The following is a 26,948-nucleotide window of genomic DNA, read 5'->3' as shown; positions in this document are numbered from 1 at the left end:
AGTTGCCTTGTCCTCGTAAGTTTAGTCTTTTGCTAGTGTTAGCTTTGACATTTATACCCAAGGGAAGAGAGGGCATGGGTCTTACACCTAATTATTAGAGAAAATGTTTAGTTTTCAAATAGAAATTTCTAGATTCTTGCTCATTTCTAATGCCAAATTGGATCTTTTTCTTAATCTAGATAGCCTAATTTGCCACCCTCTCCTTGGAGAATTGACTTATCATACTTGGCTTTTTGCATTTTTCGTTCATCATCAAGAACTTGGTGAAAGAAGAAGGACAAGTGGAAAATCTCATTGTTTTCTCTTGGAAGCTCGCCGCCGTAAAAACTTAACACTCTTGCTCATTTCTAATGCCAAATTGGATCTTTTTCTTAATCTAGATAGCCTAATTTGCCACCCCTATCCTCTCCTTGGAGAATTGACTTATCATACTTGGCTTTTTACATTTTTCATTCATCATCAAGATGTTCTTCCGCTCACAACCATGATCAATGATTCATGTGGCTCTTTTAGCAAGAGGAACCATGCGTATGCCTTCTTGGTGAAAGAAGAACGACAAGTGGAAAATCTCATTGTTTTCTCTTGGAAGCTCGCCGCCATAAAAGCTTAACACAAAAAGTTAAGGAAACCTATTCAAAACATAAGTGATTTTGAAACACATTTGTTTGCTTCTTGTGTCTTTGTTCTTGTTTTTGGTTTAAAAAATACAACTAAACAAAGAACAACTTCTCACTAAAGAGAAACAATGAGTATTAAGAAAATGGCTTAATGGTCCTTAAGAAGCTAAGGTTTTAAGACCCTTTGTAACATTACAAGCATATGAACCTCCTTATCATGTCCATACTCATGGATTCTCTTTAGTGAGAAGTTGATGTTCTTTGTTTAGCTATATTTTTTAAACCAAAAACAAGAACAAAGATAAAAGAAGCAAACAATGTGCTTCAAAATAACTTATATTTTGAATGGGCTTCCTTGACTTTTTATGTTAAGATTTTACGGCAAGCTTCCAAGAGAAAATACTGAGCTTTTTCACTTGTCCTTCTTTCTGCAAAAAAGCATATGCGTGGATCCTCTTGCTAAAAGAGCCACATGAATCGTTGATCATGGGTGGTGGGGAAGAGGGTGAAAGCATGATAAGGTGGGCTGAAAACCTGTGTCTTGGAAAATGGTTTACGACTGGTTGTGAGATACCTTTATGCAGAGTTGGATAATTTAAACATGGTTGTTTAATCTTGTTTCACATTTATTATATCTAAAAGGCACTATATAAATTGCTAAATACATCTTATAATGATATTAAATCGACTAATATTGGTTTTCAAGTGTGGTAGCAACCAATGCAACTGGTAGGAAGTGTACTACCTTATCATGCTTTCACCCAAGAACATCTTGATGTATGATGAGAACGAAAAATGCAAAAAGTCAAGTGCGATAAGTCGATCCTCCAAACCTATTCAAAAAGACCCATTAGGGATTCCAAATATGTAATCTATTTTTAAAAAAACCTTAAATAAAAGGATATAAATATCTGATGGAAGTAATGCCACATTGCTTTTTCAATGAAGAGGTGTGATTAAGGTACATAGGCCATAGTAATAATACCTTAAATGATGGCAATTTTCCCGTTTGATAAACATGGTTAGCTCCGTTATGGCATGGGGGCCTAGATAAGCCACCACTAGTGAGTAGAAACATGACCATATTTTGATGAATGAGTAGGTTATGGCCATGGGGGACTAGATAAGCCATGGCTAGTGAGTATAAACATGACCATATTTCAATGCATGAGGAATTTATAACCATTTTAAGTTTTGGGCATGGGGGCCTAAACAAGCCAACGCTAGTGAGTATAAACATGACCATATATCGATGCATAAGCAATTTATGGCCATTTTAAGTCTAGGGCCAAAAATAAAAAATGGCCATGAATTGCTCAAAATTCATTAGAATATGGTTATGTTTTGGTTAGTGGGCCCAAAACTTAAAATAACTAGCTTAATATTCATCGGAATATGGTTTTAATTTATACTTAAATCCATCGGAACATGCCCAAAGAGTCTATCTAGCATGTCAAAACTATAAAAGTATGTTTCTAAATTTATTTAAATTTCAAATAAAAGATTCTACTAGGATTCACTATCCTCACGTGTCAAAGAAACGATAAAGAGTGTAGTCTTCCTCACGTGTCCAAAGAGTGTAATCTTCCTTTTGTAATTTGTAAAATCCCAAAATGGACTTAACTTTCTCAAAACTAATCTGATAGGGTTATAAGTAGTTCATCTAGCATATCAAACTTAGATTTTAGTTCCCCAATTTAAGGTTAGAGGAAAGTTAATTATACATAAGGGGACTTTGAAATGTCCTTGCATGTAAGCTTTTGTATCATTCTTCATTTATTTTTTTGGTGAGCTTATAGCATGATAATACCATACATATATGATGTGTATAAGCATTAAAGTTTAAAAAACCTTGAGCTTTCCCAAAGTTGTATGTACATGACTAACTCCCTAAACAATCTTTTAACAAGAAACAAATTACAAAAACCATCTTGGAGGACCTACCTATGTTACTTGATTATAGGTCTTTGCTAGAAAATCCTAGGACGAAAACTTCTTTTGGTGGATAGCCCAACCTTCAAGATAGTGTAGGTAAGGCCTAGAATAAGTCACCTTGCCCTCCTAAGTTTAGTCTTTTGTTGGTGTTATCTTTGACCTTTGTACTTAACGAAGGAGAGGGAATGGGTCTAACACCTAGTATTAGAGAAAAAGTTTAGTTTTCAAATAGAAATTTCTAGATTCTTGCACATAAGAGATTTTGAAGCACATTTATTTGCTTCTTTTGTCTTTGTTCTTATTTTTTGCCTAAAAAATATAGCTAAACAAAGAACATCGGCTTCTCACTAAAGAGAAACCATGAGTGTACGAACATAATAAATGGGTTCATATACCTACAATATTACACAGAGTCTTAAAATCTTAACTTCTTAAAGACAGTTAAGTTATTTTCTCCTTCCCTCTCACAATCAGAGTGAGGCTTTTGGTATAGAGAGTCTTAAAATCTCAACCTTCAAAAATACCTATTAAAATCTCAACATGTTAAATCCCTGTTGGCAATTTTCCCTTTGATGAACATGATTACTTCCATTTTTTCATGGGGGCCTAGACAAGCTAGTGCTAGTGAGTATAAACATGACCATATTTTGATGCATTATAAGCAAGTTATGGCCATGTTAACTTTTGGGCATGGGGGACTAGACAAGCTAACGATAGTGAGTATAAACATGTCCATCTTTCAATGCATGAGGAATTTATGGCCATTTTAAGTTTTGGGCATGGGGGCTAGATAAACCAATGCTAGTAAGTATAAACATGACCATATATCGATGCATGAGCAATTTATGGCCATTTTAAGTTTAGGGCTCAAAACAAAAAATGGCCATGAGTGGCTTAAAATTCATTAAAAACATGGTTATGTTTTGGCTAGTAGGCCCAAAACTTAAAAATGGCCATAACTAGCTTAAAATTCATCGGAATTCAAATCAATCAAAACATGCCCAACAAGTCTATCTAGCATGTCAAAACTATAAAATTATTTTTTAATATTTAATTTAAATTTCAAATAAACGATTTTACTAGGATTGTAGCCCCATCAGCCTTATGTGTCAAAAAAAAGATAAAGAGTGTAGTCTTCCTTTTGTAATTCGTAAAATCACTTAAATTTCTCAAAACTAATCTAGACAGGATTATATTTCGTCCACGTAGCATATCAAACTTATATTTTTTCCCTCAATTATAAGGTTAGACATACTAAAGGGGAGTTTGAAATGTCATTGCGTGTAAGTCTCTATATCATTCTTCATTTATTTTTTTGGTAAGCTTATAGCATGATATTAGCATACATATATGATTTGTATAAGCATTAAAATTTAAAAAATTATAAGCTTCCCCAAAGTTGTATCATTCTTCATTTATTTTTTTGGTGAGCTTATTACATGTATTATCATACATATATGACACTTGCCTTTTTGCATTTTTCGTTCATCATCAATAGATACATCAAGATGTTCTTCCCCACCACCCGTGATCAATGATTCATGTGGCTCTTTCAGCAAGAGGATCGATGCCTATGCCTTCTTGGTGAAATAAGAAGGACAAGTGGAAAAGCTCATCGTTTTCTCTTGGAAGCTCGTCGTAAAGGCGTAACATAAAAAGTCAAGAAATCCCATTTAAAACATAAGTGATTATGAAGCACATTTGTTTGCTTCTTTTATCTTTGTTCTTGTTTTTGGTTTAAATAACATAGCTAAACAAAGAAAATCAACTTCTCACTAAAGAGAAACCATGAGTATGAACATGATAAATAGGTTCACATACCTATGATATTACAAAAAACCTTCAAATCTTAACTTCTTAAAGACCATTAAGCAGTTTCTCCTTCCCTCTCAGAATCAAAGTGAGGCTTTTTGATATAAAGAGTCTTATAATCTCAACTTGTTAAGAGTTTTAAAATCTCAACCTCTTAAAGACCATTAAGCCGTCTTCTCCTTCCCTCAAAATCAAAGTGAGGCTTTTGGTGTAGAGAAAAAATTAGGGATCCTAAACCTATTCAAAAAGGCCCATTAGGTATCCCAAATCTATAATCTTAAAACCCTCCAGTAAAAGGACATAAATATCTCATAGAATTAATGCCACATTGCTTTTTCAATGAAGAGGTGCGATTAAGGTACATAGGCCATAATAAGAACACCTTAAAACATGGCAATTCTCCCTTTCACAAACATGGTTACTTCAGTTTTAGGCTTGGGGGCCTAGACAAGCTAGCGCTAGTGAGTATAAACATGACCATATTTCGATGCATGAGCAAGTTATGACCATTTTAAATTTTGGGCATGGGGGCCTCGACAAGCAAGAACTAGCGAGTATAAACATGACCATATTTTGATGCATGAGAAATTTATGGCCATTTTAAGTTTTGGGCATGGGGGAGTACTAGTGAGCATAAACATGACCATATTTTGATGCATGAACAATTTATGGCCATTTTAGGTTTTTGGCATGGGGGAGTGCTAGTGAGTATAAACATGACCATATTTTGATCCATGAGCAATTTATGGCCATTTTAAGATTTGGGCCCAAAACTAAGAATGGCCATGACTTGTTTAAAATTCATCGAAATATGGTTATGTTTTGGCTAGTTAACCCAAACCTTAAAATGGCCATAACTTGCTTAAAATTCATGAGAATATGGTTATTGTTTATACTCAAATCAATCGAAACATGCCTAATGAGTCTATCTAGAATGTCAAAACTATAAAATGATGTTTTTTTTTTTAATGATAGGATTGTCCTCACATGTCAAAAAAAGGAGTCTTCCTTTTATAGATAAACCGTGTAGTCTTCCTTTTATAATTTGTAAAATCCCAAAATGGACTTAACTTTCTTTTATGGATAAACAGTGTAGTATTCCTTTTATAATTCACAAAATCCCAAAATGGACTTAACTTTCTGAAAACTAATCTAGATAAGGTTATATTTAGTCCATCTAGCATAACAAACTTATATATATTTTCCCCCAGTTAAGGTTAGAGGAAAGTTAAGTATGCAAAAGGGGACTTTGAAATGTCCTTGCATGTAAGTTTATGTATCATTCTTCATTTATTTTTTTGGTGAGCTTATAGCATGATATGACAATACATATATGATATGTATAAGCATTAAAATTTAAAAATTATGAGCCTCCAAATATCATTCTTGGTGAAAAAGCTCACTCTTTTCTCTTGGAGGCTCGCTAAGGAAGTCCATTCAAAACGTAAGTGACTTTGAAGCACATCTACTTGCTTCTTTTGTCTTTGTTCTTGTTTTTGGTTTTAGCTAAACAAAGAAGATCAACTTCTTACTAAAGAGAAACCTAGAGTATGGATATGATAAATAGGTTCATATACCTATAATATTACAAAGAGTCTTAAAATCTTAACTTCTTAAAGACCATTAAGCCGTTTTCTCCTTCCCTCTTTGAATCTAGAGAGTCTTATAATCTGAGCTTGCTAAGAGTTTTAAAGTCTCAACCTATTAAAGACCATTAAGCCATTTTCTCATTCCCTCAAAATCAGAATGAGCCTTTTGGCGTAAAGAAAACACAAGGGATCCCAAACCTATTAAAAAGGACCCATTAGGGATTCCAAATCTATAACCTATTAAAAAAAACCCTTCTATAAAAGGACATAAATATCTTATGGAAGTAATGCCGCATTGATTTTTCAATGAAGAGGTGTGATTAAGGTACATTGGCCATAATAAGAATACCTTAAAATATGGCAATTTTCCCTTTGATGAACATGATTACTTCAGTTTTGGGCATGGGGGCCTAAACAAGCCAACACTAGTAAGTATAAACATGACCATATTTTGATGCATAAAAAAGTTATGGCCATTTTTTATTTTGGGCATGGGGGGGCTAGACAAGCAAGCGCTAATGAGTATAAACATGACCATATTTCAATGCATGAGCGATTTACGACCACTTTAATTTTGGGCATGTGGGCCTGGACAAGCCAGCACTAGTGAGTATAAACATGACCATATATTTGATGCATGAGCGATTTATGGCCAGTTTAAGTTTTGGGACCAAAACTGAAAATGGCCATGACTTGCTTAAAATTCATCAAAATATGATTATGTTTTAGCTAGTGGGTCGAAAACTTAAAATGACCATAACTTGCTTAAAAATCATCGAAATATGGTTATTGTTTATACTCAAATCAATTGGAACATGCCCAACAAGTCTATCTAGCATGTCAAAACTTTAAAATTATGTTTCTATTTTTAAAAAAAATTCAAATAAAAGATTTCACTAGGATTGTAGGCCCATGAGCCTCACGTGTCAAAAAAAAGATAGAGAGTGTAGTCTTCCTCACATGTCAAAACAAAAAGATAGAGAATGTAGTCTACCTCAAAAGATAAAGCGTGTAGTCTTCCTCACGTCTCAAAAAAAAGATAAAGAGTGTAGTCTTCCTTTTGTAACTTGAAAAATCCCAAAATGGTCTTAACTTTGTCAAAATTAATCCAGATAGGGTTATATTTAGTCGATTTAGCATATCAAACTTTTATTTTTTTCCCCACTTATGAGGTTAGAGGAAAGTTAATTATACAAAAGGGGACTTTGAAATGTAAGTTCGTGTATCATTCTTCATTTTATTTTTTTGGTGAGCTTATAGCATGATATGACCATACATATATGATGTGTATAAGCATTAAAATTTAAAAAATTATGAGCTTTCAAATATCATTTTTGGTGAAAAAACAAGGACAAGTGGAAAAGCTCATTGTTTTCTCTTGGAAGCTCGTCATGTAAAAGCTTAACACAAAAAGTCAAGAAAGCCCATTTAAAACATAAGCAATTTTGAAGCACATTTTTTTGCTTCTTTTGTCTTTGTTCTTGTTTTTGGTTTAAAAAATACAACTAAACAAAGAACATCACCATGAGTATGGACATGATAAACAGGTTCATTTACCTAGAATATTACAAAGAGTCTTAAAATCTTAACTTCTTAAAGACCATAAAGCCATTGTCTCCTTCCCTCTTAGAATCAAAGCAAGGCTTTTGGTGTAGAGAGTCTTAAAATCTCAACTTGTTAAGAGTTTTGAAATCTCAACTTGTTAAAGACCATTAAGCCCTTTTCTCCTTCCCTCAAAATAAGAGCAAGGCTTTTGGCATAGAGAAAACATTAGGGATGCGAAACCTATTAAAAAAGACCCATTAGGGATTCCAAATCTATAATCTATTAAAAAAACCCTTTAGTAAAAGGACATACATATCTAATGGAAGTAATGCCACATTACCTTTTCAATGAAGAGGTGTGATTAAGGTACATAGGCCATAATAAGAACACCTTAAAAGATGGCAAATTTTCCTTTGATGAACATGGTTACTTCAAGCTCTTTTTTCAAGCTTAAAACTTCAATCTAGGCTTGGAGGAGTAATTGCAAAAAAAAGAATTGTCTACATATAGTCTTTACATTTACAAGAGTACTAGATATTCACCTTTAAAGAATGTATACATGGCCAATCTTTTCTTGGTCAATGATTTCAAGAGTGTAACATACAAATAAAATACATACAACTGGAGCCTATTTTGTGTGTGTGTGTGTGTGAATTATATGTGAGTGTGTGCGTGCATATATATATATATATATATATATATATATATATATATATATATCTATCTATCTATCTATCTAGACATGTATGTATGTATGTATGTATAGATAGATACATATCCATAATATATATATTATGGATATGTATCTATCCATACATACATACATACATACATATATATATATATACACACACACACACATATCCTTATGCATATATTATCTATATTATGCATGAGTGTGCGCACACATATATACATACATATATGTATTTATGTCTAGATAGATATATAACATATCCTTATGCATATATGTATGTATATATATATATATATAATATGAATGAGTGTGTTGCATATATACATACGTATATGTTTATATATATATACATAGCCACCTTTTTATATATATGAGTGTGTATATGTTTCTATGTATATATACATAGCCATCCATACAGATATGTATTGTCACCTACCCAATATTATTATTATTATGCTGACTGTTAACATCAAATCGTAAGAACGAAAGCTTCCCAACAACAACAACAACAAAAGAAACAAACAACAGGACACGCAGATCGACTCGTAGAGAGAGGGATGAAGATCACGGCCCTTCTGGTGCTCAAGTGCACGGGCCTTGACGCCAGATCCGAGGCCAAGGTTCTGGCCAATGCGTCCGATGTGAGCCATTTCGGTTACTTCCAGCGGGCTAGCGCCAAGGAGTTCATCCTCTTCGTCGCTCGCACCATTGCCAAACGCACGCCCTCCGGCCAACGCCAATCTGTCCAACAAGAAGGTGATCCATCCCCCCTTCTTTGTGTCGTCTGTTTGTGTGCCTTCCAACCGGTCAAATCGTACCATAGACTGCATGAGGGAGGGTTAGTGAGGGCGGTGCTTTGTTGTGGAAGGGATTTGCTACCACTCCTGCTTGGATTTCTACACTCTGCACGTGTAGATGCTCTTCCACTACTGATGCGGAAGCTGCTGCCCTGCCATTGGGAATTGGAAAGACTTATGCATCAGGGGGACCGCTTCTTTAGGTGTAAATTTTGGTGACTGCATGCTTGCTAATCGGCCATGTAGGCAACTTACCCTGCCATGAAGGCTTTGAGGTGAAGCCGCTCAACGTGTAAACATTTACACAGGGAGAAGCATGTTACATTCTCTCCTCCTCGTCTTGAAACGAACTTGGAGCAACGACTCCCATGTGCACTTCAAAGTCCCGTTAAATCTGTTTTTCTTTGTCACAAATGTGCTATTGTTCTTGCTCTGGATCTGGTATTTCATTCTGTACATAAAATGTTACTCACCTCAAAGTCCTGTTCTTCTTAGTCACAAATGTGCTGTTGTTCTTGCCCAGAAATTGTACAAACTGGCTTGTTGATTGAGGCTTTGGCCATGAAATTGGGTGTCATGTGCACACATCTCATTGGTGCCATATGGACATGCTTCCCACTTTCCGCCACCGTTTAGGCAAGATTTGAGGGTGAGGCCGGGCAGATTGAAGCAGTTTTGGCAGCTCTATAGGCTTTCGAGGGTGCCCAGGACATGCACCAATGGGTGGGACATTTGTTGGGCTCAATATGAACATGTTTGGTGACCTTTTTGATGATGTTTTATGATGTGAAGATGGATGGCCTAGTTCTCATGTGTGCTAGAGTACGCACAAGTGTAGGACAGCTAGGAACCTTTTGGTATGCATGTAGCTACGTTTGCACATCATGCTTGACTTCTCAGATCTACACTTAGATCTGTGAACATCTTTATATATATTCATATTTTGGCAATATACAGGAGATGAAGCCCTTGTGTAATCTCTCATGTGTGTAGCATTAATCTATAGTAGCTTCCGCACGCATGTAACAGTGGTATCAAAGCATCTAGATTCTTCTTAAGCAAGATTTTTTGCATTAGAGTTTACAAGAAGTGCATGCAACAAATTAGGGATTGTGTTTTTGCATTTGCAGCCATTAGGGTTTGCGTTTCTGTGGATGCAACCAGTTTTTTGCATGTGCATTAGGGTTCCTTGCATAGGTCTTACATATAGTAATAGATTGCTTGAAGAAAAAGTCTAAGTAGGCATGGAAAGAAGTTTCTTTAAGGCTTCACCTATGGAGTGATTGGTATTTTGGGAGCATTGGGCGCAAGAAGATGCCAAGCAAGGGCTCGATTGATTGGGGGGTGACATCTGTTAGAAGTCATCTCTTGTCTTTATCAGACACCAGGGCCTCTGTTGTGGGTGTGCCCGCCCTGTACAGGTGTTTTCTCATTTTTCCTCACTCCCCGTATTTTTTTTCCATTTTTTTCCATTTTTCCATGGTGTGGGTGGCTGCCCTATGTTGGTAGGATCATACAGAAGCTGGCCGACTACACTCATTTGTATATGGAGCTGGCCGTCTTGTTCTTTTGGGGTCGTGGATGATTTCCTTGGCTGGCCGATTGGAGGGACCCAGTTGTGAGGCTGGCGGCGCATTTCTACACTGGCCGATTGCATTTATGGGACCATATAAAATGGCCCCATTGCTCCCACTTCATTGTATCCAGTTTTCATTGCGGGATCTTGTGTATAGAGAAGAGTTATACGCCTATCTCTCTCCTTCTCTTGTGCTGTCTATTTTTTGCACTCTACTTGCTCTTGTGGTCTCAGATCTGGTTATCATCTTTGCTGTGTATTTTGACATGGTATCAGAGCCCTAGGCTCTGGAAAAATCTTGGGGGATTGTTGCGTTGCTAATTGGTGGACTGTTAGGGACTGTTCGGGAAGAAAAGTAGCAAGAGGAAGGCGGGCTAAGTTGCTGGACAGCCACTTAGGGGGGATTGTTGCGTTGCTGATTGGTGGACTGTTAGGGACTGTTCGAGAAGAGAAGTAGCAAGAGGAAGGCGGGCTAAGTTGCTGGACAGCCACTTGCAGGTTTAAAGTTTTTTTTCCCACCCACCCACCCTTTTCAGTTACATCCCCGTGATGGCAGATTTGTTAGAGCTGGCTGAGAAGCATGTGAAGATCCCAACTCTCCCCACGTTCCCAGTGGACTGTCAGTTGGATGGGAACAATTACGGCATTTGGAAGGTTATGATGGAGTCTGTGCTGGAGTCATATGACCTTGCTGATTTCATTGTATCGGGGTTCCACGGCCGGAAGCAGAGAAAGGGGAGTTACTGTCAATGAAGAAGGACCCCGAGGCACATGCACAGATGTGGGATCATGTCAACTCTAGGGTCCGTTCATTTATCTTTCTCAATTGCACACCATAAGTAATCAATTACGTAAAGCATATGACGTTGGCTAGAGGCATATGGCAGCACTTGGCTTCTCTTTATAACAGGGTATCGCCCATGAAGAGGATTTCCTTGGAAGTACAGACGCGGGTTATGAACCCTGCAAAGTCGTTGACGATACGGGAGCACATTAACAAGCTGCAGGCCCTTGAGCAGGAAGTCCTCCAGGCTGGGAAGGAGATATCATCAGAAGATATGGTCGTTACTTTGCTGTCCCACTTGCCTACTCAGTATTCCACTTTCTACTCTTTGATTACGAGTGGCAAGCTCAGCACCATTACCTGGGAGGAGCTTGTGCCCATGGTCTTGGACCAGGAGGAACGTTTCACGAACCCTCTCACAGCGGAGGTTCGGAGGCCTTAATTGGCCAACGGCCGAAAGGCCGGAATAACAATAAGGTCAAAGGAAGGCTTCAGCTGCAAAGACTTCTGCATTTGTGCACTTAGAGATGGACTCCGATACATCATCATCTTCGAGCGAGGAGGCAGTTGGCTTTTTGGGAGTGATGCGTATGTACATATTCCGAAGAAGCAGAGGGGGAAGCTTGACTCCAAATCCCGCAAGCTTACATTTGTGGGGTATAATTCTCTTTCCAAGGGATACAGATTGTATGATCCAGAGAGGAATGAGATTATTGTTAGCCGGGATGTGGTCTTTGATGAGCATGTTCCTGTCAAAATACGCAGCGGAAATGATAACCAAATCTGAATATACACATCAGGATAGAAATGATGGTTACTCTATCATTGCCTCATGTACCTTGTTTCATGGCCTATACAAGATGGATGTATTTGAGAAATTGCAGCATGATGCTTACTGGTCTGTATGACTCGTGCTATGAGTGATGCAGAATTATGGCATGCACAATTTGGCCATATGAATTATGGCAGTTTGTTACGCCTTAAAAGTCATGATATGGTGTTTGAGTTTCCAACTTTTGAGACCCCTGCTTGACATGTATGTGAGGTGTATTATTGGTAAAATGCATCGGGCATCATTTCCAAAGGATGGATCTGTGAGAGCTCTTAAGAAATTATAGCTTATACATAGTGATATATGTGGTCCTATGAGGACACCATCTATTGGGGGATATCTCTACTTTATCACTTTTATTGATGATTACTCCAGATATAAGTGGGTGTATCCATTAAAACAAAAGTCAGAGGTTTTTATCTACTTTAGGCACTTTGTATCCATGGCTGAAAATGCATGTGAATGTAAAGTTGGCACCCTTCATTCAGATTGAAGGTGGGAGTATATGTCCAAGGAATTCCATGCTTTCCTCTATCTCTTTCGGGAACGTGGCATGGTTACGATTATCATCCTTTATGTGGATGATCTCATTCTCACCGCTGGTCATGTGGAGCACATTGGCGTGACGAAGGCTGCCTTGTCAAAGGAGTTTGAGATGACTGACCTAGGCTTATTCCACTTCTTCTTGGGATTGGAGATCTGGCAGACCCAGAGGGAGTTTTTGGTCTCTCAGCAGCGGTATGTTCATGAGTTGCTTGAGGCCTTTGGGATGGAGAACTGCAAGCCTATTACTTCGCTGATGGACCCAAACACAAAGTTAACTGTTAATGATCCTTGTGAGCCAGTTGATGCCTCGCAGTATCGGAAGTTGGTTGGTTCATTGATCTGGTTGCTGAACACCAGATTGGACTTGAACTTCTCCATGGGGCTGTTGAGCTCTTTTATGCAGACGCCATTGAAGTCTCATTGGGACGCAAGATTGCGGATCTTGCGGTATCTGCAGAGTAGAAGGATCTAGGACTCTTTTACCCAGGAGGGGATGGAGCCAGACTCCAAGGTTGGAGTGACTCAGATTGGGAAGGAGATCCAGACACGAGGAGATCTACTTCAGGTTACAGATTTACCCTCGGCTTAGGAGCAGTTTCTTGGAGCAATAAGAGGCAGCCAACTATTGCCCTATCTTCGACAGAGGCAGAGTACCGGGCTGCTTGTGGTGCTGCTTGCGAGGTTGTGTGGTTGTGGAGGCTGCTAGGCGAGATTGGGTTTCCACAGAAGGAGCCCACAGTCATCCAGTGTAATAACCAGAGTTGTATAGCTATTGCTCGGAACCCGATCTTCCATGCCCGGACTAAGCACATAGAGATACGGTATCACTTTGTACGTGAGAAGATCTAGGCTGGTGACATCTTGCTACTTTATTGTTCGACGGAGGACAATGCGGCGGACCTCTTTACGAAGTCTCTACCTCAGGCTACGCTCAGGTGGCACTCCAGTTCCCTAGGGTTGATTTCACAGTCAGGAGCTGAGAGGGGGTGTTAGAAGTCATCTCCTGTCTTTATCAGACACCAGGGACTCTGTTGTGGGTGTGGCCGCCTTGCATAGGTGTTTTCTCATTTTTCCTCACTAGTATTTTTTCCCATTTTTCCATGGTGTGGGTGGCTGCCCTATGCTGGCAGGATCATATAGAAGCTGGCCGACTGCACTCATTTGCATATGGAGCTGGCCGACCTGTTCTGTTGGGGTCGTGGATGATTTCCTTGGTTGGCCGACTGCTGGAGGGACCCAGTCGTGAGGCTGGTGGCGCATTTCTACACTGGCCGCCTGTATTTATGGGGCCATATAAAATGGCCCCATTGTCCCCACTTTATTGTATCCAGTTTTCATTGCGGGATCTTGTGTATAGAAAAGAGTTATACGCCTATCTCTCTCCTTCTCTTGTGCTGTCTATTTTCTGCACTCTTCTTGCTCTTGTGGTCTCAGATTTGGTTATCATCTCCGCTGCGTATTTTGACAACATCCTCGGAGGAGAGCTTGGTAGAGTTCCAGAGGAGATTCATGTTGGCCTAGGTGGATTGCTGCAGACAAGCAGTTAGGGTTGCACAGTACACTATCACACTGAGTGAAGAAAGTACACAACACACAGAAGATGGTGATAGATGCAAGGCTTGAGATTGCATTGGAATGTGTGGAGCTTGTAGGTCAACTCCATAATATCATAATACAAATAAAGCGGATGGTGTCCTTTCACACCAGATCTCCAAGGGAAAAAACCCAAAGGGAAAAAGTGTCCTTGGTTAGCCATGTCCACATGTGGCACTACTCATATTATATATGCCAATAAATCCCCCCTTAGTGGTAATGTGAACTTGTACAAGGTCGGTAGTAGATCACTCGCTGTAGGAGAGTAAGTCCAAAGAAGCTTCAAACTTCTCTCAAGGCAACGCCTTCGTGACCAGATCTGCAACATTGTCCTGTGTAGAGCAGTAAGATAATGTGATCTCCCTGGCATGTATCCTCTCCTTGACATAATGATGAATCTTGATGTGCTAGATCAACCATCAATCTCCTCAGCCATACACAATCTATTGTGGCTGTAAAGGCTGCCTTGTACTCAGCCTCACAAGTAGTTGTGGCAGCAGTACGTTGCCTTTTGCTCAACCATGATATGCACGAATGCCCCAAAAAGAAACAATTCCCACTGGTGGTTTGCCATGTATTAGAGTCACCAGCCTAGTTTGAATCACTGTAAGCATGTAATTGCAAGTTGCTCCGAGATATACCAAAGCAAGATCCAGGGTCCGTGAAGATAGCAGAAGATCCGCTTCACAATGTGCCAATGCTTTGTACCTGGGCTGCGCATAAATTTGCTACACTGGGAAACTCCAAACTGAATATCCGAGCATGTGCCTCATAAGTATATGAGGCGGCCCACTGCTTGGCTATAAACACTCCTATCAAAAGACTCTCCACATCATATATGCTCAATTTGAGCTGTGGTTCCATCGGAGTAGAGATGGGCTTACAATCTTTAAACCCAAACTTGTGCAATAGCTTTTGAATGTACTTTGATTACCGTACATAAATCCCAACATCTGTTTGCACAAATTGTATGCGGCAACAATCCTAAATTTGTCATCTCAAATGAGGTTTGCAATTCAGCTTTGAGGGCTGAAATTTTCTCCTTTTCATTCCTAGTTAGCAACATGTCATCCACATATAGAATCATAAACAAAGTGCCATGATCCTCTTTCACATAAAGGGTGCTCTCTGTTGGACTATTGCGAAAGCCTTGACTGGTCAGATAAGTATGTATCCAAGCTCGAGGAGCTTGTTTAAGACCATAAAGTGCTTTTTGAAGCCTGCATACTTTGCTTTCATGACCATGCACCTCAAAACCAATGGGCTGATTTACATAAACTTCTTCTTGCAAATCCTCATTGAGAAAAACTGATTTTATGTCCAACTGATGCACTTTCCATCCATGATGGGCTACCAATGGAACAACACATCTAACTGTTGGAGAATGCACAGGCGGAAGCATAAACTGAACAAGAGAGAGAGTAGAGAGAGCTTGTGGACAAGATCACCTTTTATATTAGCTTGAAGCTTTACAATGGCAATTAGCGAGCAAGAGTTTGAAGAATTCGTGCAAGGAATGGACAATGAAGTGTACGATGGGAGGCCACCTTAAATAGTGAGGATGTGAACCTGGCTGACTGCTCTAGAACAGGTCGACCAGCCCACGACTCATGAAATAAGGGGCCATAAAATAGGCTCTGCCGAGATACACTGAGATGCACTAATTCTAACACCCCCTCTGCAGCTCATAGTGTGAAAGAGTCTGAAGAAGATAAGTTGATAAAGATGCAACCATGGACCCTCCAGTATTGCAGATACCGGAATCACCTGAGAGAGAGCACCTGCCAACCTGTTTCCTCAAAACAAAATGCCACTACGAACAACAAGGAACTTTGCTTGGCTACGAATTCCCACACAAGCGTGCATTGAACTAGATGATGAGTTGTTGGACACACCGCGCCCATGATCCCCAACAGTGGATGGAAAACACATCACGTTCCAAAAGCCTCGAACAATGAACTCGGAATAGATCCAGTTGATAAGTTGATAATCTTTGGTATACCAAAGATGACCATGTTCTGCGAGATATCTAATGCTTGGAACTTCGAATCACGGTACCCATGCACCAGTAAGCGGAGCTATAATTAGTCCCCTCTCCCATCCACAAGTCTCCTTTGGCTAGAAGCACATGGGGGGGAACTGCATGTGTACTAGAGAAGTACACTATTTGGGTCCTCTTGAGTTGGAAGCGCCTTGGGAGCCCTAGAAGTGGTACTAGAATTTGTATCACTGTTGTGTGTCGTGTCTTTGCTTTTTCTCTGAGATGAAGCCTTGCCCTTCGTCTTATCCTTCTTCTTGGACAAACAATCCTTGGACAAATGTACTCTTTTCTCGCAAGAGAAGCAGCGACTCTGACCTTTCTTATGAACCGAGGAAAGTGCCTGGTTAGAACTGTTGACTGACACCTTCAACTTACTCTATGAGACGAGGACGGACTCTTTCTCCAATAGTAGAGAGCTAAGATCATCAAAATCCAACTGAGTGGATGTGACCTGGCATCGCAGCAAAGATCGAGAAGTCACATCATAGTCTGAGGGAAGCTTGGTGAGGATAAGTGCAACTAGCTGAGCAGATGACAAAGCAGCACCCATAGCCAGTAACTGGTCATTGATAACCTTGGCCTTCATGAGAAATGACTGCATGGAACTGCCTTCAGGGAATAAGAAACCATAGAGCTGCCCTTGCAAGGTAAGTGCCCTCATCGACGAATCTTGAGCAAAGAGATTCTCCAATTTAGACCCATACCTGATGAGCACTGGTGGTGAGAGTTTGCACGGCCAGTAAGACCTCCTTTGTGATGGTCCGCACAAGCACTGAATGTGCCTTCGAGTCCCGATTCTCCGAGTCTTGTAATTCCGCAACGAATTCATCCTCTTGATCGTGAGTCCACCTCCTAGAGTTCTGAGGACGCTCGGGCTTCCTCTCAGTGTCCTGAACAATATCCCACAAACCCTTGTGGATGAACCAAATCCGCATTTGAAGCTTCCAATGGGCATAGTTAGGTCCTTTCAACTTGTCATCCCTATTCATACAGGGGGGAGCCATATCCACAACAACAAGAAACACAAAACTCAGCTCTCCAAGACTTCTCTCAAGTGCTTTCCAACGAAGCGAGGCTCCAGAACCAATCAGCCCCCTCTCAAATCTGAGAGAGAAAGAGGCTGGACAGCAGCAAAACAATCCAAGAACCACCGGGAACCTCCTACCGGAAGGGCAGGGACTCGTGGAAGGAGGAGTGAGTAGTGCCACTTGTTTGGCAACACCACATGCAAAAGAACTCACCAACAACTGATGTTGGAGCAGAAAACGCAGCCAATACTCCAAGAACTTGCCTATGTAGGACAAAACTTAGCTTGTAAGGCTGGCCGACAGCAGCAAGAGGGCTGGCTGGATTAGAAAACACAGCAGAATAGTGAAACGCAGCCACTGTTTGGGACTGATCGGCAGCCGGAAGGAGCTATGGAAAGAAACGCAAGGCATAGATGAAGAAAAATGGCGAGATGAATGCAAAGATGGAGCAACTTGAACCTAAGCAAGTGATACCATGTTGGAGAATGCACAGGTGGTAGCATAAACTGAACAAGAGAGAGAGTAGAGAGAGCTTGTGGACAAGATCACCTTTTATATTAGCTTGAAGCTTTACAATGGCAATTAGCCAACAAGAGTTTGAAGAACTTGTGCAAGGAATGGTTGATGAAGTGTACAATGGGAGGCCACCTTAAATAGTGAGGAGGTGAACTTGGCCGACTGCTCTAGAACAGGCCGACTAGCTCACGACTCGTGAAATAAGGGGAAAATACATAAAATGCCATAAAATAGGCTCTGCCCAGATACACTGAGATGCATTGATTCTAACACTCCCTCTGCAGCTCATAGTGTGCAAGAGTCTAAAGAAGATAAGTTGATGAAGATGCAACCATGGACCCTCTAGTATTGGAGATACCGGAATCACCTTAGAGAGAGCGCGTGCCAACATGTTTCCTCGAAACAAAATGCCACTACGAACAACAAGGAACTTTGCTTGGCTACGAATTCCCACACAAGTGTGACGTGAACTAGATGATGAGCTGCTGGACACACTGCACCCATGATCCCCAACAGTGGACGGAAAACACATCACGTTCCAAAAGCTTCGAACAATGAACTCGGAATAGATCCAATTGATAAGTTGATAATCTCTGGTATACCAAAGATGACCATGTTCTACCAGAAGTCTAATGCTTGGAACTTCGAATCACGGTCCCCATGCACCAGTAAGCGGAGCTGTAATCAGTCCCCTCCCGTCCACAAGCCTCCTTTGGCTGGAAACACATAGGGGGGATCTGCATGTGTACTAGAGAAGTACATCATTTGGGTCCTCCCGAGCCGGAAGCGCCTTGGGAGCCCTAGAAGTGGTACTCGAATTTGTATCACTGGTGTGTGTCGTGTCTTTACTTTTTCTCTGAGATGAAGCCTTGCCCTTCGTCTTGTCCTTCTTCTTGGACAAATAATCCTTGGACAGATGTACTCTTTTCCCGCAAGAGAAGCAGCGACTCTGACCTTTCTTATGAACCGAGGAAAGTGCTTGGTCAGAACTGTTGACTGACACCTTCAACTTACTCTATGAGACGAGGACGGACTCTTTCTCCAATAGTAGGGAGCCAAGATCATCAAAATCCAACTGAATGGATGTGACTTGGCATCGCAGCAAAGATCGAGAAGTCACATCATAGTTCGAGGGAAGCTTGGTGAGGATAAGTCGTTAGTTGCATGTTCTAGGTGGCTTGCCTCACAGTTATCCCCTTGTGGATAAGGGCTTACAACATGGCGTGATTCCTTTGCTAAACCCTATCTCTTACGAGCAGGCTTAGAATTGTAGCTTAGTTTTGAACCTACACTTCTATTTTTGTCGTTCTATGGTCTACATCTGCTAGTGCTTCATCTTGTTTGGTCCTCTTGCTACCAATGGCCATTGTTCCTGACATGACCACATAAGTTGGTCACTTCTCACAATGAGAGATTATATTAGGATCTCTGCCTTTTGTGAGTTGTAGATTATTCCATTTGTTCTTCCAAGGCCAATTTATGGTTAGAGTGCTCTCCATTCTCTATTATTAAGGCAGTATGGATGTATTATGTCTCTTTTATGTTTCCATTTCATTGTTGTTGAATTTCATTCAGCTAACTCTGAAAGTTATTGACGCTGGCTCGTTGTGGACCAATTTTATGTTTATGGTCAACTTCACATACTGTAATGTTGTAGTTTCATTTTACATGGATTGATTTCAAAAGGCTTTACTCTCAAAAGAAAATCAATAACTTACGGTTCCCCCCCTTCTTGCAGAGTATATGGTGCATGCTTTCAATCGGAATGGGCTTTGTGGTGTAGCATTTGTAGATGCACAGTATCCCATGAGGAGTGCCTTTTCAGTAGTGAGTAAGGTATGCAATATGTATGTAATTTGCATAAGTTTTTATGGGGAATAATATAGATCTCTCATGTGGCATTGTCAAACTAATTCTTGGGGGTCGTAGTGCCAACTAACTGTGCCCTCCTTCCTTATAATGCTCTCATGCAACCCTAACCTGTCACTATTTGGGCATTCTTTGCACTACTGACTTGTGGAGATGGGCTCCATATTGTGGACATGACACCTCATTGCACGGGACTTACGTCTATATCAAGGGTCTTGTGGACTAGTACCTCATGGTAGGGTGTCACCATTTGGCGACCCAAATGGTCCACCCTTTCTTTCTCACTATGTGTATGCATTGGATTGGCATCTGTGGTTGTTGGTTTATGCTTATGCATGGGATTGATGCTTGTGATGTGTACTGTGGACATGATCTTCTGCTGGGACTTAATGTGTTCATGCCCAGAATGTCATGGTTGGGATTAGATGTTCCGTTGGGAATGTGCTTGTGTGTACATGCTCGAGTAATATTTTATTATTAAAAAGCAAAAGGGAAAAGCAAAGAGTAAAAAGACCAAAAGCAAAGTAAAAGAAGAAAGCAAAGCAAAAGTATTGCTTTTGGCAAAAAGCAGGGATCACCTCATGTATAAAAAGGCTTGAACCTCTCTTGTAGTGCCAAGAGCAAGACCATTGAAGGAGTTTGAAGGTCTTCGACTTCATCATCATCAAGATCGCGAGAGGGACAAGCACGTGAAGATCGTCGAATAAGGCTTTTAGGGATTTTCATCATCATCGTCATCATCAAAAGCTTGCCGGCTGCCTACGTATACCTGCTGCAACAATCGACTGCTGTTGTAGCCTACTGCGTTGCCTTCATCATCTACACCGGTCTCTGTGCTGTTTGTCTTCTGAATCGCCAAGATCCATCCGCTGCCAGCTGGCCGCCTCCCATATTATCAGCGCCGCCAACTACTGTGGCCAGCGTTGCTTGCCTTGTTAGGGGTACCACTTGAAGTGCTGCTTGCTCCACTTGTTGCACCTGCCTTTAGCCAAGCACTAGCGTTTGCCAGCGCAGCCAGCCAGAAGCACCGCCAACCAGCAGCGCTGTGGCTGCTGTCTGCTTGCTGCTGTGCACCAGCGCCTACAGGTGCCACTTTGAGTGTTGTACGCTGCCTAGAGCCAGTCCAGCGCTGCCCGCTGCGCGCACATCACTGCCAGTGCTGTCCAGCGCCGCCCGCTGTGCACACATCACCACCAGTGCTGTCCAGCGCCGCCCGCTGTGCACACAGCACCGCCAGCGCTGTCCAACGCTGCCACCATAACAGTGCCACCCGTTGCCAAGGCAGCTTAGCTTGTCATCTCTGGATGCCACCAGCTTCCACTCCTGCAAACTGCCATCGCTCCTTCTCTATGAGGATAACCTTGACACAACCTCCCTTAAGCAGCACCTCCTTCAATGTTGTCATTGATGCTGCTCAACATTAACCCAGTTTTCTCTTCATTCATGCGTTGCACTCTGTCCCGCCATTGTTCTCCTGAGTGTACCTTTTCTGCTCCAAGTGTTGCTATCAAACGATTGCAGGTCTATACCTGAAAGCACTATGGATCAAAACAGAAGCAGTATCTCTTTCGAAAGGTTCTTTGGCACGAATTTTTAGCCATGGCAGACAAAAGTCAGGCTCTTGCTCATGTGAGATGGAGTCATGAGTGGTGTTGTCAATGGCACAGAAGAGAAGCCTAAAGGTGCAGCTACAGCACCTGCAGTGAGAGTTTGGACAGAGAAGAATGATTGAGCACTGGCTCACATCGGTCTACGACGTGCCAACAATCTCATTCATCACGTCGACTTTGACAAAACTGGCAATTAGTTAGTTATGGGACAATCTCAATAACCTGTTCGGGAACAAGATTAACAATTTAAAAGTGTTTCTCAAGAAAAAGTGATATGGTTTAAAAAATGAAAGAACATCACACATTGCAAGAGCACCTCAGCACCATAGATTCCCTCCTCCAACAACTAGCTGCTCTAAAGGCCAACATGGCACACTTTTCCTGTTACGTCCTAGGGCTAACTAGGGTTAAGACCCTCGGGTTGGGTTAACCATAGCCCAAGGTTAGGCATCTTAAGTGGGGGATTAGTAACTTTTATGAGAGATGTGCTATATTTGGCTCTTGGTTTATAGGAGGCCTATATAAGTCACTTTATGGGTCAGTTTTGAGGGAGAGCTCCTCAAACCTGGACTCGAGGCCTTGAGACTACTCCGTGCTTACATCCGATGGGTGTGTACTGGTGGTATGGGACGCTAGGGACTTTGCACGTGGAGCCATGTCTCGGATGCTACTGTCCCCCTTGCTCGGGGGTGAGCCTGAATAGCTCTATGGTTGGGCGGAGAGCTTGATGCTATGTCCTTTTGTTTCCATGTTTATGCTTAATTGTAGGTTTTATCTGGTTGGGGCTTTACATTGGTATCAGAGCCAGACCTACTTGGATTAAGCTTGGAAATCTCCGAAAGGAGGAGAGGAGAAAATCCATCGCGTGGATCTTCTGGAGCTTAAGTCGTCGGGTTGCTTTTTCGCTTTCCAAGGTTTGGGCGGTATGGGACGCTTGGACAGAAGGCGGGAAGTAACTGGGCTCAAGGGAGAAGATCGGTGTGGTTGGATGTGGGAGTTTTGCAAAGAACTCCATATCCATGTAAAAAAGCAGAGAGAAAAGCATCGTGCTTTTGGTGCTCTTTTGAGTTTTACGCGGGGGAATTCTTTGCCCTAAAACCTTCTGTCTGTACCCGCGCTTTTGCATCTCTAGGCTTCATCCGACAGCTTTTTTCTCCATGGCTGAACTATCAGGGTTTTCTGTGTGGACTGGTCCCCCTGTCTGCGAGGGGTATGCGTAGATTTGAGGTTGATCTAGAGCTGCTGTGAACAGCCCTGCCATGATACAGGAGGAAAGAGAGGTGTGAAGAGATGATCATGCGTGGAGGTTTTTACGTGTAGAGAAGGCTGTACGGGCACTGCCCAGAGCACAGAGAGGGGAAAAGCACTGTTGTGAGCCGATTCAGGCTGTCCTGTGTGACTGCCCATGTGTGGTCGTGGTACCCATGAGTGGGCATGCCCGGGTGTGAAGGGGAACGCCCCATAACTGGGCTGGATGGCCAGAATGTGGGTGCATATCAGCAAGGGCCGAGTACTCTATATATGGCTGGTAGGTGCATGGTGTGTAAAAAAAACACACGCTGTGCTTTTTGCCCAAAAAACAGGTCGATTTGGAGGGTTTTGGTGGGCGCACATTTGAGATGCTATTTTTGGATTCAAGTGTGCTTTTTTGGGGTGTTTGGTCATTCAAGCACAGAATTCTGTAGTCGACCAGAATTTGTGCTTTTTGACACCCTGAACTGCCTGCTCTTGGTTTCCTTCTTGTGCATCACTTCTGTCCTCACCTGTTTACAAAAGTTTACAACACCACCTCAAACCTTTACTCTCTTTACAAGTACTCTTTCCGGACAGATTCATGGCTGAATACATATGGATACCTTGGTTTCATCTGTGGAGGTGTTTAGACCTTTGTCAGCCTCTCCTGCAACAACTCAACTTGGGGTAACTACAATATCTATTACTCCTACGCAGGATGGTGATACAGTTCAACCTAGTATACCACAGGTGTTCCCTAAGTATGTGGAACAACCTATACCCGCTTTACAAACAGGTGTGGATCCCAAATTTTTACATGCTTTTTCACAGTTTGCTACTCCGTATTCTCAGTATACGGGTTATGTACAACCTCCTCTACCTTCGACACAACCTTCTCCTATTCCTCAACCTCGTGCATCTCCACAAGTGGATACTTTGTATGCCACTGTGCTTGATCCACAACGACAACTCACGAAGCTACGCTCCCAGGCTCCCCAAGCTCCAGCTAGTAATCCTCCTCCTCTGCAAGTGCCTTTTCATCTGGAATTGTTTTCTAGTGAGAAGAAAGAGTGTGAGGAGCTTTACTTGGATAGCTGGCTTGCGAAGTGGACCGCCTTTTTTGATTTGTACAGATACACTGATGCTCAGCGTATTAGTCAGATTCAAATTATGCTTCAGTATAAGGCGTTTGCCTGGTGGAAGGACCTTGGTGAAAAGCCGACAACATGGGCTGATTTTCAGCAAGTATTTAAACAACAGTTTGTCTCGATCAACAAAATTGAAAACTTTCGTAAGTTGTTCAAATTGGAGATGGGAAAGAAGTGTCAGAATACGCAGCGGAGATGATGACAAAATCTGGGAACACTAGAGCAAGAACAGTGCAGAAAAACAGCACAAGAGAAGGAGAGAGAGAGAGGCGTGTAACTCTGCTCTATATACACAAGAAGATCCCAGAATACAACACAATACAAGACACTAACGTGGCAAGGGCTATGGGGCCATTTTATATGGCCCCCAAACTACAGTCGGCCTGCTGTAAGACAGTCGACAGGGGTCCAATCTCCACGACCAGCATAATGCCCAGTCGGCTAGCATCAAGGTGGTGTCTAGGTGTCCACACAGAGTCCAGCACCAATAATCACTCAGATGCAGTCGGCCAAGAACTAGGACCTCCTGCCACCTCAGGGCTGTCCCCCCCAAGCCATAGAAAAATGTGAAAAATGCGGGAAAAATATGGGGAGTGAGGAAAAATGAGAAAACACCTACAATGGGCGGGCACACCCACAACAGAGGCTTTGAGACATGAGATGACTTCTAACACCCCCTCTCAGCTCCTGGCTGTGAAACCAACCACAGGGAGTTGGAGTGCCGCCTGAGCAAAGCCTGAGATAGCGACTTCGTGAAGAGGTCCATCGTACTGTCCTCTGTCGAACAGAACTCTAGCAAGATGTCATCAACAACGATCTGTTCATGAACAAAGTGCCTCTGGATGACCGTGGGTTCCTCCAGTGGAAGCCCAATCCTGCCATGCAACCTCTGCAACCTCACCACCTCACAAGCAGCCCAGTACTCTGTCTCTGTCGACAACAAGGCAAAAGATGACTGCCTCTTACTGCTCCATAAAACTGCTCCTAGGCCTGAAGTAGATCTCCTCGTGTCTGGATCTCCTCCCCAATCTGAGTCACTCCAACCGTGGAGTCGGACTCCATCCATCAACCCCCCTCCTGTGTAAAAGAGACCAAGATCCTTCGCATGTTGCAGAAACCACAAGATACGCAATCCTGCCTCCCAAAGAGTCATCTACAACCATGAGCTCAACAGCCTCATCAGGAAGCTCCTGTCCAATCTAGTATCCATCAACCAAATCAATGAACCATTCTGCTTCCGAGTCAAAGAGGCATCATACTGCCCACAAGGATCAACACTTGTTACGGTGGGATGCCAAGTCCTGGAAACCTACTAAAGACCACTCAAGGTCTTCAGAAACCTGTAACCAACCCCCTCTGAATCTGGAACCACAAAGCCTGGAGATTGTGCAACATCCACCTCCTTCTGCAAGTAATCAACAGCCACCTGCTTGGCTTTCCAGTAGGTCCCGGTGGAAAGAACTTCCTCATCTACAGGAGTTTCTTTGTCCCGAATACTACGAGACATCAGAGCATAAGTTACTTGTAAAGTTTCCTCTGACTGACGAACACAAGAACTACCAACATCTGTACTGGAAAGTTCTTGCCAACTGCTGCCATCAATTGGCAAGCTATCCTCCATCTGGTCTTGGAAAGCCTACACCTACAGCGTATCCACACTTAAGTAGCCATTACCAGACTGCCACTCATCACAAACTGAGGACCTGGGAGAGAGAGTGTTGAAAGTTTGTAAACTCCATTCTCCACTCCGTCTTCCCAAACTATCTGTCCTGTTGCCTTGTCCCGGAGAGCAACAAAATGCTCATCAAACTCCACCCGTACGCCAGTCTTGCAAACTTGATGCACTGACAACAGATGAAAACCAAGTGACGGAACATACAACACTTGGGAGGATTACTTTCCCCCTCTGCCATTGGGAACTATCTCCAACCTGCCCTCACTGTGAACTGGGATAGTGGATGTATCCCCAGTAAGAATGTGACCAGAATACTTGCAGAGATCCTGTAAATCTGAACGGGAAGGAGTCGTGTGCCTCGAAGCACCACTGTCTAGAATCCACTCCCGAGTATCCGTAGCGGTGAGTCCTCCAACCTCCTTTCTGCCGGAAGAAAATGAAACATCGGTGTCCATCACCTCTAGGTGCACAAATGCTGGAGTCTTCACGATTGCTGCTGCGGATTCTTCACCCTTCTCGGTGTTCCGCTTGGGACAGTGCCTCCAATAGTGGCCTTTCTCGCCACAATCATCACAGGTCCTCTCTGCCTTCAGTTTCTCACGGTTTGAGTCAGATATCTTCTCAGAAGACTTCTCCGATGAAGCCTTCCCTTTGCCCTTGTTATGGCCTTTTGACCGTTGGCCAGTGAAGGCCTCCGAACCTCTGTCTTGTGGAGGGTTCGAGAATCTTTCCTCCTGGTCCAAGACCATGGGCACAAGCTCCTCCCATGTGATGGTACTGAGCTTGCCATTGGTAATCAAAGACGAGTAAAATGTTGAGTACTGAGAGGGAAAATGCGACAACAACGTTATGGCCATGTCTTCTGACGATATCTCCTTCCCAGCCTGAAGGACTTCCTGCTGAAGGGCCTGCAGCTTGTTAATGTGCTCCCGCATCGTTGATGACTTTGCAGGGCTCATAACCCACATCTGCACTTCCAAGGAAATCCTCTTCATGGGTGATACCCTGTAATAAAGAGAAGCCAAATGCTACCATATACCTCTGGCCAACGTCATATGCTTTATATGATTGATTATCTGCGTTGTGCAGTTGAGGAAGATAAATGAGCAGACCCTGGCATTGATACGATCCCACAATTGTGCCTGTGCCTCCCGGTCCTTACGAATCGACAGTAACTCCCCTTCCTCTACCTCTTTCGTGGAACCCCAACAACGATGAAATCAAGAAGGTCGTAGATTCCATCATAACCTTCCATATGCCATAGTTATTTCCGTCCAACTGACGGTCCACCGGGAACGTGGGGAGTGTCGGAATCTTCACATGTCTCTCAGCCATCTCAAGAAGATCTGCCATTGCGGGGATGTAACTGAAAAAGGGTGGGTGGGTGGGAACAAAGAAGAACTTAACCTGCAAGTGGTTGTCCAGCAAATCAGCCCGTTGTCCTCTTGCTTCTCCTCGTCCCGAACAGTCTTGAACAGTCCACCAATCAGCAACGCAACAGTCCC

General features: G+C 42.2%; 1 protein-coding gene across 1 annotated transcript in view; it reads left to right on the top strand.

The window, feature by feature from the left end:
• Nucleotides 1-8,673: 8,673 nt before the first annotated feature.
• LOC147638370 (VAMP-like protein YKT61) overlaps nt 8,674-26,948 on the top strand; it is a 32,505-nt gene continuing 14,230 nt past the window's right edge. The window contains exons 1-2 of the mRNA XM_086798297.1: nt 8,674-8,951; nt 19,647-19,744. Of these exons, the coding sequence (XP_086654423.1) occupies nt 8,753-8,951; nt 19,647-19,744 (297 nt within the window). The 5' untranslated portion in view covers nt 8,674-8,752. The remainder of the gene's footprint in view (nt 8,952-19,646; nt 19,745-26,948) is intronic.

Source organism: Cibotium barometz, chromosome 5, assembly GCF_041138505.1.
Source record: "Cibotium barometz isolate CiBa-2024 chromosome 5, ASM4113850v1, whole genome shotgun sequence".
Taxonomy (NCBI): Eukaryota; Viridiplantae; Streptophyta; class Polypodiopsida; order Cyatheales; family Cibotiaceae; genus Cibotium; species Cibotium barometz.
This window is presented reverse-complemented; position numbering and strand designations above follow the sequence as displayed.